General features: G+C 37.0%; 1 protein-coding gene across 1 annotated transcript in view; it reads left to right on the forward strand.

Annotated features, from left to right (window-relative positions):
- Positions 1-18,957, forward strand: part of NR6A1 (nuclear receptor subfamily 6 group A member 1) — a 249,019-nt gene that overhangs the window by 26,500 nt on the left and 203,562 nt on the right. The window contains exon 2 of the mRNA XM_037008179.2: positions 11,394-11,435. Within this exon, the coding sequence (XP_036864074.1) occupies positions 11,394-11,435 (42 nt within the window). The remainder of the gene's footprint in view (positions 1-11,393; positions 11,436-18,957) is intronic.

Here is an 18,957-nt window from a genome sequence, read left to right on the forward strand (position 1 = left end):
ATCTTCTTTATCCATTCATCTACCGATGGACACTTAGGTTGCTTCCATTTCTTGGCTATTGTAAATAGTGCTGCGATAAATGTAGGGGTGCGTCTGTCTTTTTCAAACTGGGCTGCTGTATTCTTAGGGTAAATTCCTAGAAGTGGAATTCCTGGGTCAAATGGTATTTCCATTTTAAGCTTTTTGAGGAACTTCCATACTGCTTTCCACAATGGTTGAATTAATTTACCTTCCCACCAGCAGTGTAGGAGGGTTCCCCTTTCTCCACAACCTTGCCAACATTTGTTGTTGTTTGTTTTTTGGATGGTGGTGATCCTTACTGGTGTGAGGTGGTATCTTATTGTGGTTTTAATTTGCATTTCTCTGATGATTAGCGATGTGGAGCATCTTTTCATATGTCTGTTGGCCATCTGACTTTCTTCTTTGGAGAAGTGTCTGTTCAACTCTGCCCATTTTTTAATTGGATTATTTGCTTTTTGTTTGTTGAGGTGCATGAGCTCTTCATATATTTTAGATGTCAACCCTTTATCAGATCTTTCATTTAATGAATATATTCTCCCATACTGTAGGATACCTTTTTGTTCTATTGATGGTGTCCTTTGCTGTACAGAAGTTTTTCAGCTTGATATAGTCCCACTTGTTCATTTTTGCTTTTGTTTCCCTCCATGTATGGCATTTTAAAACCCTTTTTGATATGATCCTGGCTGGGCTTCAGTAAAATCGAATTACTATTTGTAAAACATTTTATTTTCTCTCTCTGTTCCTGTCTTTTACATGCAGCTTCTTCTGCATTTGTTTCCCAGGTAGCCCTCTTTGGTGAATGGTTATTCCTTCCACATGACCCTGGCCCCATGGTTGCTGCTTCTCCTCTCTCACTAATATTGATCATAGCTACCAAGCATTTTCCACTGACCTAACTGTATCATCTCATTGAATCTTGACAACAGTCTATAGATGAAGAAATTGGCTCAAGAGCTGGTCACTTTTCTAAGCTAACACAATCAATAAATGATGGTGCCAGGACTCAAACCTATCAAAATTTATGCTCTTACTTACTACTTTGCACTGCTTCCCAGTTGGATTTTGTCCATCTGGCTCTATCTGTCCATCATTTACTCCCTAGAGTTAATTTTTAAAAAAATGTTATTTATTTCACCATCTTTATTTCAATACGATTTAATCTTTTTTTATTGTAGTAAAATATATATAACAAATGACCATTTTAACTGTTTTAAGTGGTATCAAATACATTCACATTGCTATGCTCTAAGTTAATTTTTGTCTGTTTTGTTCCCCTCTTAGACTGTTCATTCTCTGACAGTAGGGTGAGTCTTATTTATATCTGTATCTTCCATGTCTGGGGCCTGTTACAGCGTGAGCAACTTTTTAATAACATTTGAAGGATTAAGTGACTGTATTTTCAGGCTGTTGGAATTATTTTTCTGATAACAGCTGATGCAGTTAGAAATTGGGTAGTAAACACTAGCCTAAGCCTTTCATATTCAATTTTTTTAAAGCTGTAACATAATCCAAAAGGTGGTATAACAAATTTAGGAGGAAGGAAGACTTCTTTCTAGTCTTATATTGTCCATTATATAATGGCCACTGGTTTTACATGGCTACTTAATAAAGTTAAAAATTCAGTTCTTCAGACACAGTAGTCATATTATAAGTGCTCAATAGCTACATGAGGCTAGTTGCCACCATATTGGATGGTATAGACAGAGAACATTTACATTACCATAGGAATTTCTGTTGGGCATAGCTGTTAGACTTTAAAGGCAGAGAACAGGGAAACTTACTTTCTCCAAGAATGTGGTATTTTGGCAAGAAATTCATTGTGGCATTCTGGTTTAGTGCCATTTTTTTAGAGAAAGAAGCAATTCCTTAGCATTTATTGAGAAACCTTGCCTGGGATCTTAAGACATGCCTCAGCCCTGGGGCTGAGCATATGTTTAGAGCCGAGAACAGATCTGACTGAAAGGAGGACACAGTTTCACTGGTGTCCTAATCATGGTCAGGGAAGACAAAGCAATGGGAAACTGATACAAATGACAAGAGCCGCTTGGTCCAGAAAGGACCAGAGAATGACTGTTGTATATCAGTACCAATTCTGGGTAAAGATTATTAGCTTTTTGTTGAGGAGTCTGGAAAACAAATTTCTCTAGAACCTGAATTTACAGTCAGTGGCCCTGATCATGATGTGTGGAAAGTACAAGTAGGAAGGAGCACCTAACTAAACAGAACAGTTCCAAAACCCTTTTAGGCCCTGGATTTCCTTCTGGAAGCCCTGTTGCACTTCATATTTCACATTGAAAACTTGAATTGCAGCTGACTAGGTGAAGTAATGTTGTATCTTGTATTTAAAACATTTAATTTCGGATGTTCATGTCTGGTTTCTTTGTTTCTTGGATTTTGAAACCAAGTTTCCATCCCCCCATCCCATTTTCAAAGGTCTCTGAAAAGCTAGTATGTTCAGTCATTTCATCTATAGCGCCTAACTTGAACTTGAGTATATGCGGGAGAAGGAGGGAGGAAGGAGTAGAGACCCAGCCTCAGACATGAGTTAAAGAAAAAAATGGTGAGTGAAGGTGTGCTCAAGTGGAGAAAACAGTGGGTACAAAGGAATGGAGGCTAAATTGTGTGTTGAATTCATGGAGCTACAGTGTAGTTCCATATGGATGGAGTGAACACTTTTGGGTGGGATGGGGAGAGAAACTAAAGATGAAGTGAAACTAGTAGGCAGATAAGGATATATATCATTTTTGTTTTGGGGGAAAGATACAATGTTTGGTTTTTTATTATCATTATTATGGTATCATTGATACGAAGGTTTCACATGAACAACATTGTGGTTTCAACGTTCACCCATATTATCAAGTCCATATTATTGCAGTCACTGTCTATCAGTGTAGCAAGATGCTGTCGAGTCATCACTTGTCTTTTCTGTGCTATACTGCCTTCCCCGTGACCTACCTATATTCTGATTGCAAATTATAGTGCCCCTTAATCCCCTTCTCCCTCTCTACCCACCCTTGCCAACCCCTCCTCTTTGTTAATCACTTGACCCTTCCCGGAGTTTGTCAGTCTACTGCTATTTTGTTCCTTCAGTTTTGATTTGTTTCTGTACTCCACAAATGAGTGAAATCATTTGGTACTTGTCTTTCTCTACCTGGCTTATTTCACTGAGCATAATACCCTCTCTAGCTCCATCCATGTTATTGCAAATGGTAGGATTTGTTTTCTTCTTATGGCTGAATAATATTCTGTTGTGTATGTGTATATGTCTCACATCTTCTTTATCCATTCATCTGCTGATGGACACTTAGGTTGCTTCCATTTCTTGGCTATTGTAAATAGTACTGTGATAAACATAGGAGTGCATACATCTTTTGAATCTGGGATCTTGTTTTCTTGGGGTAAATACCTAGAAGTAGAATTCCTGGGTCAAATGGTATTTCTATTTTTAGTTTTTTGAGGAACCTCCATACTGCTTTCCACAATGGTTGAGCTAATTTACCTTCCCACCAGCAGTGTAGGAGGTTTCCCTTTCTCCGCATCCTTGCCAGCGTTTGTTGTTTCTTGTTTTTTGGATATTGGCCATCCTAACTGGTGGGAGGTAATATCTCATTGTGGTTTTAATTTGCACTTGCCTGATAATTAGCAATGTGGAGCATCTTTTCATGTGCCTGTTGGCCATCCGAATTTTTTCTTCTGAGAAGTGTCTGCTCAGATCCTCTTCCCATTTTTTAATCAGATTATTTGTTTTTTTGGTGTTGAGCCATGTGAGCTCTTTATATATTTTGGATATTAACCCCTTATTGGATAAGCCGTTTATGAATATATATATATTCTCCATACTGTAAGGTGCCTTTTTGTTCTGCTGATGGTGTCCTCTGCTGTACAGAAGCTTTTTAGTTTGATGTAGTCCCACTTGTTAATTTTTTATATTGTTTCCCTTGTTCGAGGAAATGTGTTCAGGAAAAAGTTGCTCATGTTTATATTCAATAGAGTTTTGCCTATGTTTTCTTCTAAGAATTTTATGGTTTCATGACTTACATTCAGGTCTTTGATCCATTTCAAGTTTACTTTTGTGTATGGAGTTAGACAATAATCCATTTTCATTCTCTTACATGTAGCTGTCTACTTTTGCCAACACCAACTGTTGAAGAGGCTGTCTTTTCCCCATTGTATAGTCATGACTCCTTTATTGTATAGTAATTGGCCATATATGTGTGGGTGTATATCCAGGCTCTCTATTCTGTTCCATTGATCTATGAATCTGTTCTTGTGCCAGTACCAATGTGTTGTGATTACTGTGGCTTTGTAGTAGTGCTTGAAGTTAGGGATTGTAATTCCCCCAGTTTTGTTCTTCTTTCTCAGGATTGCTTTGGCTATTTGGGGTCTTTGTGGATCCATATGAATTTTAGACCTATTTGTTCTAGTTTGTTGAAGATTGCTACTGGTATTTTGATAGGGATTGCATCGAATCTGTAGATTGTTTTAGGCAGTATGGCCATTTTGACGATATTAATTCTTCCTATCCATGAGCGTGGGATGTACTTCCATTTATTGGTGTCTTCTTTAATTTCTTTTATGAGTGTCTTGTAGTTTTCAGAGTATAGGTCTTTCACCTCCTTGGTTAGGTTTATTCCTAGGTATTTTATTGTTTTTGTTGCAATTGTAAATGGAGTTGTTTAGGTTAATTTCTCTTTCTGCTAATTTGTTATTAGTATATAGGAATGCAACAGATTTCTGTGTATTAATTTTGTATCCTGCAACTTTGCTCAGTTCAGTTATTAGTTCTAATGAAAGATGGGATGTTTGATTAGAATTGTAGAATTTTACTTTTTAAGGACCTTAACTTAATTTTGTCTATGAGCTGCTGAGTGACTTGCAGTCTGACCAGGATCAAGGTACCATGCTGCCTTCTTATAGTCAAATTAAAACATGTCTAGAGTAACATTTAACTTTCTTTTGTAAAAGATAACATTACAGATTACAGTTTGCTAGTGTTTGAGGCTTGGATTTATTTACTGACATGATCCATAAGCTTTTATTTGATCACATTTGGGACAAAATAGATATTCAAAGTTTATTTAAGATCCTATTGTGGTAAATACATACTTTTGTAGTCAAAATAGTAAATAAAAGAATCAGTGACTTTTAAATCTGACACTGTAGCCATTTGCCAGTTGAGGAATCACTGACCGTTTTCTTCTTGCCAAATGCCTTTTAGAGAAAAGCTTGTCAAGTAGATCTTACTCTGCATTAAAGAAAATTCCTAGATTTAGAGCCATTTATTAATCACTTGCCATAAAGTAGGTGGTTTATGTATATTTACCAAGTCTCACAATTGTTGAATAAGATGGGTATTTTATCGCCATTTCGGGACTGTAAGTCTGGGTAGAGGAAATCCTGGGGCTAAATACCTCTTAAAACTAAAATCAGTCAAAGGGAGAATTAAAGTTTAAAACCTGTTTATTGCTTACAAACTGCAGTCCAGTGCCATCTCTCTCTCTCTCTCTCCTGCTCCAGAGGAAGCAGGCCAGCAAACAAGCCAGCCCCTCCCCTTAAAACTCTCAGGTTCAGACATGTCCTCAGTTGCCCAGGGACCCATTGACGTGAAGATGACCTTCTCTCCACCCCTGAGGATATGCAAATGCACTAAAGCCAGGCAAGATACTCTGGAAATCTTACAATTTTACCCACAAGGACATAGGCATAAGGTAGTTAAATAAAAATAGTGGCAAATCTGGGATTTGAATCCACCTTTAACTTGAACCCATGAGCTTTTCACTATGCATCTGTTTTCCAAGTAAGACCATGGCGAGTGAATATAAGCTTTGCACTAAATTTCAGGTTGCTTATGAGCACACTGACTTAAAGATTATTATTTTAGGAATCAATCTATGTTTCTTTTTTGTCCCTTTTCTAAGTGATTTAAATCACCAACTGAAAACCCTGGATTTCTCCTACTCTGAACAGTGTATTTCCTAACTCGTTTAATATATTATATTCTGTGAGGCAGATAGTTTTGGGGGTATGTTTGTGTACTTGTGTGACTTAGGAGTCTTTTCATTGAACAGCTCTGATAACCTTTGTCTTTGTGTTGAATTGAAAACAGCTACTTCTAGCAGTGATTTGGAATCTTCTAGCTACGAATCCTTTTGCTAGCTAGATCTGGTTGCTGAGATTCTGGGTGAGACTCTGGGAATGGTGGCCAGATCTAGTCATTCCCTTGACTTGTCATGAAGAGGTAGGATTAACATTGTTCTCCATATCTCCTCAGGCCTCCTGCACTAGTGATGATCTGCAAAACCAGAGACAATAACATTATTAGCCAATAGTCTTGGGGCTGGAAGGAGGGAATGTAGACATAGTTGCCGAATTCCATAATCAGAGCTTTTTGTTACCATTGGAGGAATTTGTTTTGAGGCAAACATAAAGAGTCCTTCTTTCCTTAGGGGTCAGCATTTATCTGGAATTGTAAGCAATAGAGGCTCAAGCTAGAAAAACAATTCAGGAATCACACCAGGTAACTAAAGTGACATTAGTCATATTAGGGTTTCATCCCAGTTGTTTAAGGATAATGTCAGTATTTAACTTCCTATAAATAATCTGCTCCTTGCTGCCACAGATATAGCCCTGGTTGGAAGGACCTTAAGGATTAGTTAGTAGTAGCTCCCATTGTTGAATTCTGACTTTGTCAAGTACTGTGAAAAGCCTTTACATACCACTGTCTAATTTAATCATTTCAACAGACCTCTAAGGTAGGTGCGGTTGTTAATCCTACTTTAAAACAGTGTTAGGGTCAATCCTATTTGGTTCATATGGACTGAGAGAGTGAAGGGATAAGTCTTCAAAGAAAAATCAGTATGCCATTAGCAGAAGGGCAGAGTTGTTGCTAGGTAGATAAAAGCAGTGGATACCCACTATTAACTATTTTTCTTAGTATTTTCTTTGTTTTTTATGTTTGTTCTCTTTGTGTTTGTTCTTGTTACTTTGAGTTCAGAATGTTGTTCATTTTCAGAAAAAGCATTAGGCTTTGTCCTTTCTTGATACTTCTAGTACAGTCCTTTCATTTAATGTCCAGAATCTGAGGTCTGGAATAGGGACTGATTTGCCTAAAAGTCATATCATATAATGGCTTTAATTAGAATTTAGGAGAGGTCTAACTTTCCTATTATATTACCCTGGTTTCCCATGCTTTTGTCCTATTTTTGAGTCAGTTTATATTAAATGAATGCTTACTCTCAGTTTCAATTCTGGCAGGATGTTCAATATTGAACCCATGTGTAATGATAGTTATTTCCTTTTTGCCTGACATCTCTCCACAGCTTTGCTGATTCCCATTCTCTTTATGTAGAAAGGCTTTTAAAGTTGCTGCGAGGTGAGCTTCTCTGGCATCTCAGCCACTTTTACCAGCTTCCAAACTCTGATGTTCTAGATCACATTTCCTTATTTAGATCTTCCATACACTTTTCAGGTTAGGCTTGAATTTTCTGATTCTGTGACTTTCTTCCCCTAGACTGTGATCTAAAGGCAGGGTTGTGGATTTTGTTTAGTTTGTCCTGCATTTGAGCACCTTCCATAATGTATTGGCAACTGTATGGGCATAGAAGCAGTTCTGCAGATGGATGTAACATGGTTTGTACCTTTGAAGAGCTCACTATCTAGTGGAGGAGGCAAATATTTAAATTGTTATTTTATCCTCGGTGAATGCAGGAGGGTTCTTCTTCTGTTTTCCATGTTTCACAGTGGTAATTGACATTTGAGCTGGATCTCGAATGATGAATAGTTCTTTAAACAAGTGGAAAAGGAGGAGGAAGCATAGGAAGGCAAGAGGGGATGTGGCATGTTTGGTGAATGGCATGGCCAAACAGCCCAAGTTGCAAGGAACTTTAAAAAGTTAGTATGTTTAATAGTCTACCCGCTACTTGAATCCCTCCTCTCTGTGGACTCCCAGTTGCTGGTCTGGCTTCTCGTTGCCCAAATCTGATGACAAAAAATGCTCTCATATCCCTCTAGTCCTAGTTTTGCTCTATTGTTTTTAGTTTTACTGTCAAGATACTACTATTGATGCTAATTGAACAGCTACTTTGTGCTAGACTTGTGATAGCTAATGGAGATACAGTTGTGGACAAGATAGGCCAGGTGCCTTCGCCTATGAGCAGTCTGATAGTGGAGTCAGACATTGAACAAGAACTTGCTTGTTGATGAGTGCACAAAGTATTATAGATAATTATAACAGGGGGCTGTGACCTTGTATATGACACAGGGTAAGAGAAGCAAGAAAAAGCTTTCCTGAGGAAATAGTTAAACTGAGGATGATTTGAAAGCACAGTGGAAAAAGTAGGCAGCCATTCTGGGAAAAAGTAACTTTCATCAGCTGTGTTTAGAACATGTGCTGTGTGTTTCCCATTCACTGTGCTTGATTTCTCCCTTGAGTGTGATAGTTACAAGCCAATCAGACAGTTGTAGATCAGACTTTTTTGGGCCTGAAATGGTCTTTCAAAGGTATTTTATTCCAACCTGAATAGCATTTCATTAATGGAGGAATTGCTTCCATTTGTTTGTATAAGTAAAACTCTTAAGCATGTGGAAATTTTAAGTAAAATCATCATATTTGATTTTTTTTTTTAAGGTTTATTTCCTTATTCGTTGACATAACAATGACAGTACATGGTCATTTTCTCTGTGTCAGGCATTGGGTTAGATACCAAGAATTAAAGAATGAACAATATTTAATAGTGAAGAATACTGACATTATGGAAATGATTTTTAGTATGATAAATTCTTTTACAAGAGGAAAGCAAAAGGTGCTATAGAGACCTCAACCTTAATGATACTCAGGGAAGGCCTTCTGGAAAGCTAATCCCTAAGCTTTCATAGAGATCTGAAAAATGACTAAGCATTGGTGCCTGACTCACTGTCATACAGGCAGGAAATGGAAAAATAGAATGTAACTCAGGTCCCCTGATTTCTGCTCTAGTGTTTTCTTTACTATACAAGGCTGGGGTTATGACTGCTTTCCTGACTCAGAGGAGGGAATCTGTGCAGTATTTATATCAATATGAAAAAAAATAATCTATTTGCCTTTATACTAAGTTTATTTTGGCTGTTGCTTCCTTATAAAGAGTATAAGTAGCAACAGAATATTTAAAATGTCTGTGGCAGGGCCTAGACAGTCTTAATACTTCATAAACACTCCTTTTTTTTTCTAGGGTATGTAAAGGAGTTTAAACTCTTAGGTTGAATCATATGGAATTGCTGACATTTAAACATTTGACTTAAAAAATGATACTTTCATATGGTTCTTAGATATTACTGAACTAATAAACCTGGTCCAGAGTTGGAGTGTTCTAAGTAATTCTTTCAACTCCTTTTTACAAACACAAAATATACCTCAATAAAATATAGTTGTAGATAAACAGTGTCAGTTCCAGATAAACATGAAGTCTGGGAAAACACAGCAGTTCAGAGGCTGCCATTATAGTTATGGAAAGAAAGCACTTTAAAAAAGTTATCTAACTGTGAATTGACTTGACCAGGACAATAACTTGAGAACCAAGGAAGATCTATAGGATATAATTGACCATTGTGGTTGAGTCTAAATTATAGTGAGAACCATGATGACACTTAGAAGTATACTTTCTAAATGCAAATTGATCCTGCTTGATATTTAAGTTCATATTTTGTATATTTTGCCTTCTTTTGGAAAATTAATTGGTATTAAGTAGAACATGACAGATAAAATGAATTGAAAGTTTTTCTTTCTGTGATTTTTTTTTTATTAAGGTATCATTGATATACACTCTTATAAAGGTTTAACATGAAAAACATTGTGGCTAGTTACTATAGTCACCCATATTATCAAGTCCCCCTCACACCCCATTGCAGTCATTGTCCATCAGCATAGTAAGCTGCCACAGAGTCAATACTTCTCTGTGCTGCACTGTCTTCCCTGTGACCCCACACACCATGTGTGCTAATCATAATGACCTTCAATACCCTTTTCCCTCCCTCCCCACCCACCCTCTCCTTTGGTAACCGCTAGTCCCTTCTTAGAGTCTGTGAGTCTGCTGCTCTTTTGTTCCTGCAGGTTTGCTTCTCTGTTATGCTCCACAAATGAGGGAAATCATTTGGTACTTGTCTTTCTCTGCCTGGCTCATTTCACTGCGCATAATACCCTCTAGCTCCATCCATGTTGTTGCAAAGGTCTCCATAGCACCTTTTGCTTTCCTTTTTGTAAAAGCGTTTATTATACTTATGGCTGAATAATATTCCATTGTGTACCACATCTTCTTTATCCATTTATCTACTGATGGACACTTAGGTTGCTTCCATATCTTGGCTATTGTAAATAGTGCTGTGGTAAACATAGAGGTGCATATGTCTTTTTGAATCAGGGATCTTGTATTCTTTGGGTAAATTCCTAGGAGTGGAATTCCTGGGTCAAATGCTATTTATATTTTTAGATTTTTGAGGAACCTCCATACTGCTTTCCACATGACTGAACTAATTTACATTCCCACCAGCAGTGTCGGAGGGTTTCCCTTTCTCCGCATTCTTGCCAGGGTTTGTTTCTTGTTTTTTGTATGTTGGCCATCCTAACTGGTATGAGGTGATATCTCATTATGGTTTTAATTTGCATTTCCCTGATGATTAGTGATGTGAAGCATCTTTTCATGTGCCTGTTGGCCATCTGAATTTCTTCTTTGGAGAATTTTCTGTTCATATCCTTTGCCCATTTTTTAATTGGGTTATTTGCTTTTTGGGTGTTGAGGCATGTGAGTTCTTTATATATTTTGGATGTTAATCCCTTGTCAGATATGTCATTTGTGAATGTATTCTCCCATACTGTAGGTTGCCCTTTTGTTCTACTAATGGTGTCCTTTGCTGTACAGAAGCTTTCTAGTTTGATGTAGTCCCATGTGTTCATTTTTGCTTTTGTTTCCCTTGCCCAAGGAGATGTGTTCAGGAAGAACTTGCTCATGTTTATATTCAAGAGATTTTTGCCTGTGTTTTCTTCTTGTTCCTGTGAATTTTTATTCCAAGGAATATTGACATGCTTATTCATAATTATGGTGTTCATTGAGCTCCCACTGTGTGCCAAGGACTGTGCTAAATAAGCATATTAGTATCTCTCTCAATCCTCATTTCTAGTCAATGATAAATGCTGTTACTGTCTCCATTTTTTAATATAAAGATGATGAAATAGAGGCTCAGAGAGATAAAGTAACGAAATGTTCTAAAGCTAGGATTCAAACTTAAATTTGACATCTGAGTCTGGATTTTTTTTTCCACTATGATACTTGCTTTTTCATATTTGGAGTCATGTTGGAGTAATTCAAGAATCATAATTTTTTTTCCTATTGTTTTCTTCTTAGGTTTTTGTCAGGATGAATTGGCAGAGCTGGACCCAGGAACTAGTAAGTTCTGAGTGTTCCCCAGTGTTCATGGGTAAGAAAAGAATGTGTATGTGCTTTTAAATGTATAACTTAAGGTGTCATTGATAGGCCTTATTGACTTAGATTTTATTTCACTTCATAATTGTGGGGTGAGCTTTCTATCTTTTTTAGTTATGCTTTCCTTTTTTCTTATAATATTATTCAATGTCTGGAATCTAGCCATTTAATAGAAAATTGGTTTGCTAGAAATTTCTATTTGATACTAATCTCCTTGCCCTGTTCTCCGTCTTCCCATAAAACCAACAATGAAAACTGGGTTTTCATTATGTACACATACAACCATACACCCACAACCATTTTGCTAAAGGATTGACTAGTTTTGACATAATCTTTTTAAAAGAAGGATTATGCTTGTTTTAGACATTTATAATTGATAACCTTTGTTCTGTAGTGTAATTTCTAAAGCACCTTCATCTACATTCTTAAGGTTAAGGTATGAAGGTGACCATTTCAAAGCCTAATGAAATGATGCTTTTTAGGACTATCTAAGTCTTGATCATAGATAGTCATCTGTGTATTTTCCCGTGCTTTCAAAATGTTGCATACATCATTCTGGGATATGATTCTAACTATAGAAATACAACATGGGAATATTTTGCTGTATTGCCAATAGGTTGTATGATTATTCAGTTAGAATCCATGAGATGATCTAGTTATTTTTCTAGTTTTAGTACTTTTTAGAATCATGGGGCTGACTGTCACCAATCTTCTGCGGAGGTAAGTGATGAATTCACCTTACCATCTTGGCTAGTATCAAATCTCTGACAGTATGGATATTCTCACTATTTTCCTCACATGCCTTAATTGTATAAATATTCATGTTTATTCAACTAACATTAATTAATTGTAAGACAAAGTAAGTTCCACAATGCTTATCAAATACCAGGGAAATATATTTGTCTTTTGAGGAGTCAAAGTTCAGAGACAGTTCTGTAGGTGGCATAGGCTCAGTTTATCCCGCTGTCCCACCTGACATCCCGGGACCTATGGGTGAACACACGATTTTCTCTTCATCATTCTCTTAAGGATAGCCTTCATTTAGGAGGAAGAAAAGGTAAATTTTTGAGTCATTGTCCTTTCTTAGAAGCATTTTGTACACTAGGAGGGACATTGAAGTGCCCTACAATTTAATAGAACTACACATAGAATACGCCAGGTAATTGAGAACTCAGTTAAACATTGTATGTTCTGTCTGCTCCACGCCCAGCTCTAGTCTCGAAGGATACATCAAATAAATAAGTCTAGGTCCTAGCCTCATATATTTAATAGTCTACTGGGAAATATTTGTTCGAAATTATTTGAAAAAGCATTTTTTAAACCTCTATATTAGCACATAGTACTCAAACTTAATCTCCTTTGTTGTGCTTAGTAGCAATTGAAAATAGCTTATGGCCCATCCTCTAGGAAAGGCCCTTGATATTCTTATAAAGATTATTATTGAATTATTCTTCCTTCTAGGCCAAGTAATCTTAATTCACTTAACATTTCGCATAGAATCTCTAGCTAGATAATGGTGATTTATAGACTTCAGCATTCCATGAAAATGAAAAGATTTTTAATCATTATTTTTATATCAGTGTAGAATGAGAATCATCTAAAAAAACCACTTTTCTTTTAAAATTTGCACTTAGCTTATGTGAGCAATATAATCAGTCATCTCCATTTTATCTTTGTGAAGTTAGTAGAGTTTTTATTCTTTCTCTTTGAGGAAATATATAAAGATGTGATAATAAGTGGGCAGAAATAACAATTTATCATCTTCGTCTAAACCATTCTTGGGGTTCAAATGGGCATGCTCAGACCCTCAAGACTGAAATGGGCTGTGTGTGTTAATTGGTTGTGGATGTTAATACTGCAAATTCCATGGCTTCTGACTGGGAAGGAGTAATATCTATGTCAAAACCTCATGACTTTTACACATTAGATTGACAACAATAGGGATTTCTTTGTGATGCATCTTTGGAATTTAGAGGCCCCACTGCCTCACCTACCCGTCAAGTTCCTGCTGGGGAAAGGTTATTCATACTTGCTTACTTTAGAACAGGAAATACTATCATTGCTGATTTCCTAATGTACTTGGCAGTGGTTATAGACAGCAATTTTGGATCAACAGGTGGAATATATTGGGCCTAGATGAGGAACAACTGACTGTCCAATTCAGATGGCTTTTTTTTTAAACCTTTTCTGTGATAGAGCAGATGGGTAGCCATGTTTAGAATATGGGCAGCTATCCATGCTCTCTCTGTCTTCCTATGATTCCTGAGCTCCCTGGAGTCCAATGTTATGGCACAGGTTCAGGCTAAGTTCATTTCTACAAGAAGCATCTCTGTACCCTAACCATTAGCATAAGCTAGGGACAAGGGCAGTCAAAGGTCAAGAGAAGTTCAAAACAGCATAACCTTTCCATGCTTCTGTTTGCACATAACCCCAGTCTGCCCTGCTCCCTGAGTTTTTACCTCAGCCATCGTGTTTACCGTGTAGTTGTAAAACTAAAGAGAACAAGGACTGACTTGATACAAGGGAAGTTAGAGAATAGAAGGCATTGTTGCTTAAAACAGGAGAAATAATTGATTTATGTTTGGGTGCCAATTAGGCTATAAAACTGGAACAGTAAAGGAACCTGTGACTTTAGGATAGCTACTTGCTCTGATTTCTGCTCCACAGACAAGGGGCTCCCCAATAAAGGCTGTCAGCTTTCTAGGCTAAATTATTAATTCTTTTCATGCCTCTCAGGGATTGTAAACAGCACATAATACAGGAAAACAATTGATACTGTTCAGTTATTGGCCAGATAGAGGGTCAAAGGGTAAATAGTTGGATTAGCAACAGCTGTTCTTCCTCCTTAGTCATACTTTTGTCCCTTATTATCTTTTTCAGCAAATCCACTCCTGGGTTTTTGACCTCTAAATAGTTAAATCTATTTCTGTTCTGGTAACATAATCTTACAAATAATAACGAAATAAACATGAAACAAAATTAATAATACTTGTATTTTAATTCAGTTTCAAAGTTGAGCATTCTTTTTGGTATGTTCTATGTTATTTGATGTTCAATGGTATTACCCAAGGAAAGTAGCTACTTAAAGTTAGGCAGAGGCAGGCAGCTTTTTAGCTGTTTTTACCAACTGCTTGAGGATCTTGGTGCAGCTCGATTTTAAGAAAAAATAATTGCCTTTGTTTAAACTGATAGTAGGATAATACATATTCATTGTGGAAAACACTAAAAGAAAAATATAAACACTTCTAATTCCACCAGGTGGATATAACCATTTTTTCTTACTTGAGAATATGTCTTTCTAGTTTATGTCTGAGCTTAGTTTTTATGTCTTTAGGAATCGTTATATATATAAAATTTTGTGTCATTTCCCCCTCCAGTTAGCATTATTTTGGGAGCACTGTCCCAAGTCATGAAACATTTTTCATAAATACTTTTAAGGAAGGATAGTATTTCATTGTAAGGGAGTAACTACCAAGATTTGTTTAACCATTCTCCTATTGTTGGGCACTTAGGTTGTTTCCAGTTTTCTCTACATTATAATAATGGCCACAGTGAACATATTTTTTTTTTTCCTATATTTTTCTTCACTTTTTTGCATATGGTTGTCCAATTGTTCTAATACCTCTTGTTAAACACTATACTTCTGTCCTCTAAATTGCTTTGTTATATTTATCAATTGACTAAATATGTTTGGATATATTTCTAGATTTATTCTTTCCATTCATCCATTTGTATTTATGCAAATACCACACTCTCTTGATTACTGTAGCTCTATAATGTGCTCAATAAGGCACACTGAACAAAATTCACACTACTTTGGGAATGGAGTACCCATTCCCATGTACCCATTCTCAGCTTCCTAAAAGATTAATGGTAAAGTGATAATAACAAGAATTAGCACTTACACTCTTCTAAGTGTGCTTTAAATGCATTAACTAATTTATTCATCATAATCACCCTAGAGGAATTAATTAAAAAGTTATTAAAATCCCCATTTTAGAGATGAGAAACTCAGGCTTACTCTGGCAAGCACACGAGTCAGGATTTTAACCCAGGCGCCTGAATCCAAAGTCTGAGCCTTCACCCTCCTTGAAGCAAAATTAGGTTGGTGAGTCTCCTGTTCTTTACTGGAAGTGGATCCCAACCACCTCCAGACCAAGTTGTTAGTGAGGCAATGATGCACTTTTTTTTTTTTTTTTGAGAGGGCATCTCTCATATTTATTGATCAAATGGTTGTTAACAACAATAAAATTCTGTATAGGGGGGTCAATGCTCAATGCACAATCATTAATCCATCTCAAGCCTAATTCTCGTCAGTCTCCAATCTTCTGAAGCATAACGAACAAGTTCTTACATGGTGAACGAATTCTTACATAGTGAATAAGTTCTTACATGGTGAACAGTACAAGGGCAGTCATCACAGAAACTTTCGGTTTTGATCACGCATTATGAACTATAAACAATCAGGTCAAATATGAATATTCGTTTGATTTTTATACTTGATTTATATGTGGATCCCACATTTCTCCCTTTATTATTATTATTATTTTTATTTTTAATAAAATTCTGAAGTGGTAGGTAGATGCAAGATAAAGTTAGAAAACATAGTTTAGTGTTGTAAGAGAGCAATTGTATATGATCAGGTGTGTGCCTGTAGACTATGTGCTAATCCGAGCTAGACAAGGGCAATAAAACATCCACGGATGCAGAAGCTTTCTCTCAAAACAGGGTGGGAGGGTGAGGTTCTAAGCTTCACCACTGTTGTTCCCCGATTTCTCACCTGATGGCCCCCCTGCGACTGTGCCTGTCTTAGGTTGTTCCTCCCTTGAGGAATCTTACCCGTCTCTGGCTAACCAGTCATCTTCCGGGGCCATACAGGGAAATGTAAGGTTGGTAAGTGAGAGAGAAGCCATATTGTTTGAAAAGGTTAGCTTTTTACTTCTTTGCAGATTTATGCCCTGTGGCTTCTATGCCCAGCACTTGTCTCGAGGTATCTTTACCACCTGGAGGAATTATGATACTCGGTAAATTCGATATGAGGCACGAATTCTATTTAAGGGTTGTAATTAGGAAGGAAGAAGAAAAGCTATAGAGGTAGCAGATGGAAGAAAACATGGGAGGATTGATTATTTCTTTGACATATCTTCTTGTAGAGTACCTTAAGCATGTATAGGTTTTAAACTACTAACTAACTTGTGCTCACATATTAACATAACAGGAATACGGTGACATAAACAAAGCAAATCTATAATTACCATCCATCTCCAGTGAAGCCAAGAAAACCATTTAGGCACCCTAGGCATTTCTGAAAATTTGTCTATGATATGATGGATATTGTCCAACTGTACTTGAACAGTCTGAGAGAAATCAGACAAATTAAAGCAACCCATTTCTGGGATCTGTTCACATCCCATGTGTTCTTTTAACCGTAGATAGTCTATAGTCGTACGATTTTGGAGTGCTACAACCTGCACCCCTCCCAACTCCTGGTTGAGTTCCAACAGTACAGATCCGGTCAAATTCGTTGTCTCACTGTATGCACATGCCAGCCTAGACATCTCCCTCCTCATTCCTATGGCAAGTCCAGGAAACGGTGGGGTGGACGCAGCCACAACCGCAGCATCGCCCGGATCCTTGTGGAGGCTTTTTGATGATCATCCCCCGGCACGAGTCCTCCAGAGAGTGCTGATGCCGGAAGCTCCTCCTCATATCGTATCTTAGTTCATTTAGTGAACATATTTTTGTATGAATTTTTTGTCTGCATTTCAAACTGACTCCTTTAGGTTTTTGTCTAAGTGAGCTCTTCTGAATTAAGAGTGTGGACTGTGGCCCAAGATTGCTTGGGTTCATCTTGGCTTCTATATTTACTAACTGTGTCCTTGGCTAAATTAATTAACCTCTGTGCCTCAGTCTTCTCATCTAAAAATGGGGGGATCAAAAATTTATTTCTAATTCACAGGGCTTGCGAGGATTAATTATATGAGGGTTAAGTGAAGTAATGTATGTATTTAGAACAGTGTTTGGCATATGGCAAATAAAATTAAGTGTATGCTATTCTAGGATAGTTTGTTGAAATTCTCAATTTCTCTGTACGAGGCTGTTATAATTGCACTTTAATTAAACTAGTCTGTGTTTTTTAAGGACACAAAGATAAATCATTCCAGATGTTAGCAGGTGTAAGTTACTGCTTCAAGTCAATAGTTTTGTCAGAGGAGCAGAGCTCGTGTACTGTTGACTACTTTGGCCAGGACTGTTCTTTACCATCTGATTGACTTTTAGGATGTTTTGGGCCACCTCCTCCAATCAGCAGCAGGTAGCCTCCTGACCATCTGCCAATTCATTTATTTAACCTCTTAGGAAACTAAGGAAGTTAACCCTCTGTTTATTTAAAATAAATATCCAGATTATGTACTTTATCTTTGGTCAGTAGCAAGGTCTTAGACCATGTTGAAGAAAAAATTTGAACAATTAAAAATCTGATCATTACCATGTAGAAAGCACTGCATGGGATTCTTGCTAACTCAGACTTTAAAGTGTGTGTGTGTGTGTGTTCCTGTGATCAAGGACCTAGGTAAATGGGCATTTTAAAAGAGAAGAGCAAGTTAAATTAATCTTTGCCCTTTTGCCATACTGATAGATGCCTACCAAGCAGGCATCTATGGGTAAGAGCAGGATGAATGGACAAGATAAAAAAACAAGGTAAGAATAAGTTTAACACCACTAGCTTGCTTTTATTTTGCTTTCATCTTTCAAGTATTTCGGGATTCTAAGGAGACTTTGTTGATCTTTCAAGCTGCAAAAGAGAAATGTACATCTTAGAACCCATAGGTTCTATTCAAAATGCCATGTCCTAATGGATTCATTCCTAGTTGTCGAACTATAGGTCACAATATTTTATCTCAGAAAACAGTTCACATAAGCCCAAATGTGGCTAGGTGTTAGAGATCAAGGAAGGAAGGAAAATTAACATTTATTGGGTGTTCCTTATGTACCAGGCACATTGCATGTGTTCTGTAGAAGGGAGAAGGATTATGTCAGATATAATTATCTAGTTTTTAAGTTTGACTTTGTGATACCTAGTCTGTTTTTCTTTCTTCCCTTTCTGCTTTCTTCCTCTCTTGGATGTGTGTGCCAAGTGAAGATACGGTTCTTGTCTTCAAGGGACTCTGGTTTAGTCAGGAAGACAGACACAAAACTTGATGATATGTAGCTTTTACTACATAATAGTAATAATAATAGCTAATATTTATTACACACTAAGGGCTTCACATGCATTTTTCATTAAGCACTCATAAAACCTGTTTAAAAACATACTATTCCTATCTTACAGATGAGAATGCTGAGGTCTGGAGAGGTTAAATGATTCACCCCAAAGTACATAGTAACGAAGTATCTGATACTGCAGAGCTGCTGTTTTAAATAATCTTCTATCCTATCTCTAGCTCTCTTTGACTGATAAGTCTCAAATGCTAATGAAAGTTTAAGG

Source organism: Manis javanica, chromosome 2 (assembly GCF_040802235.1).
Source record: "Manis javanica isolate MJ-LG chromosome 2, MJ_LKY, whole genome shotgun sequence".
NCBI lineage: Eukaryota > Metazoa > Chordata > Mammalia > Pholidota > Manidae > Manis > Manis javanica.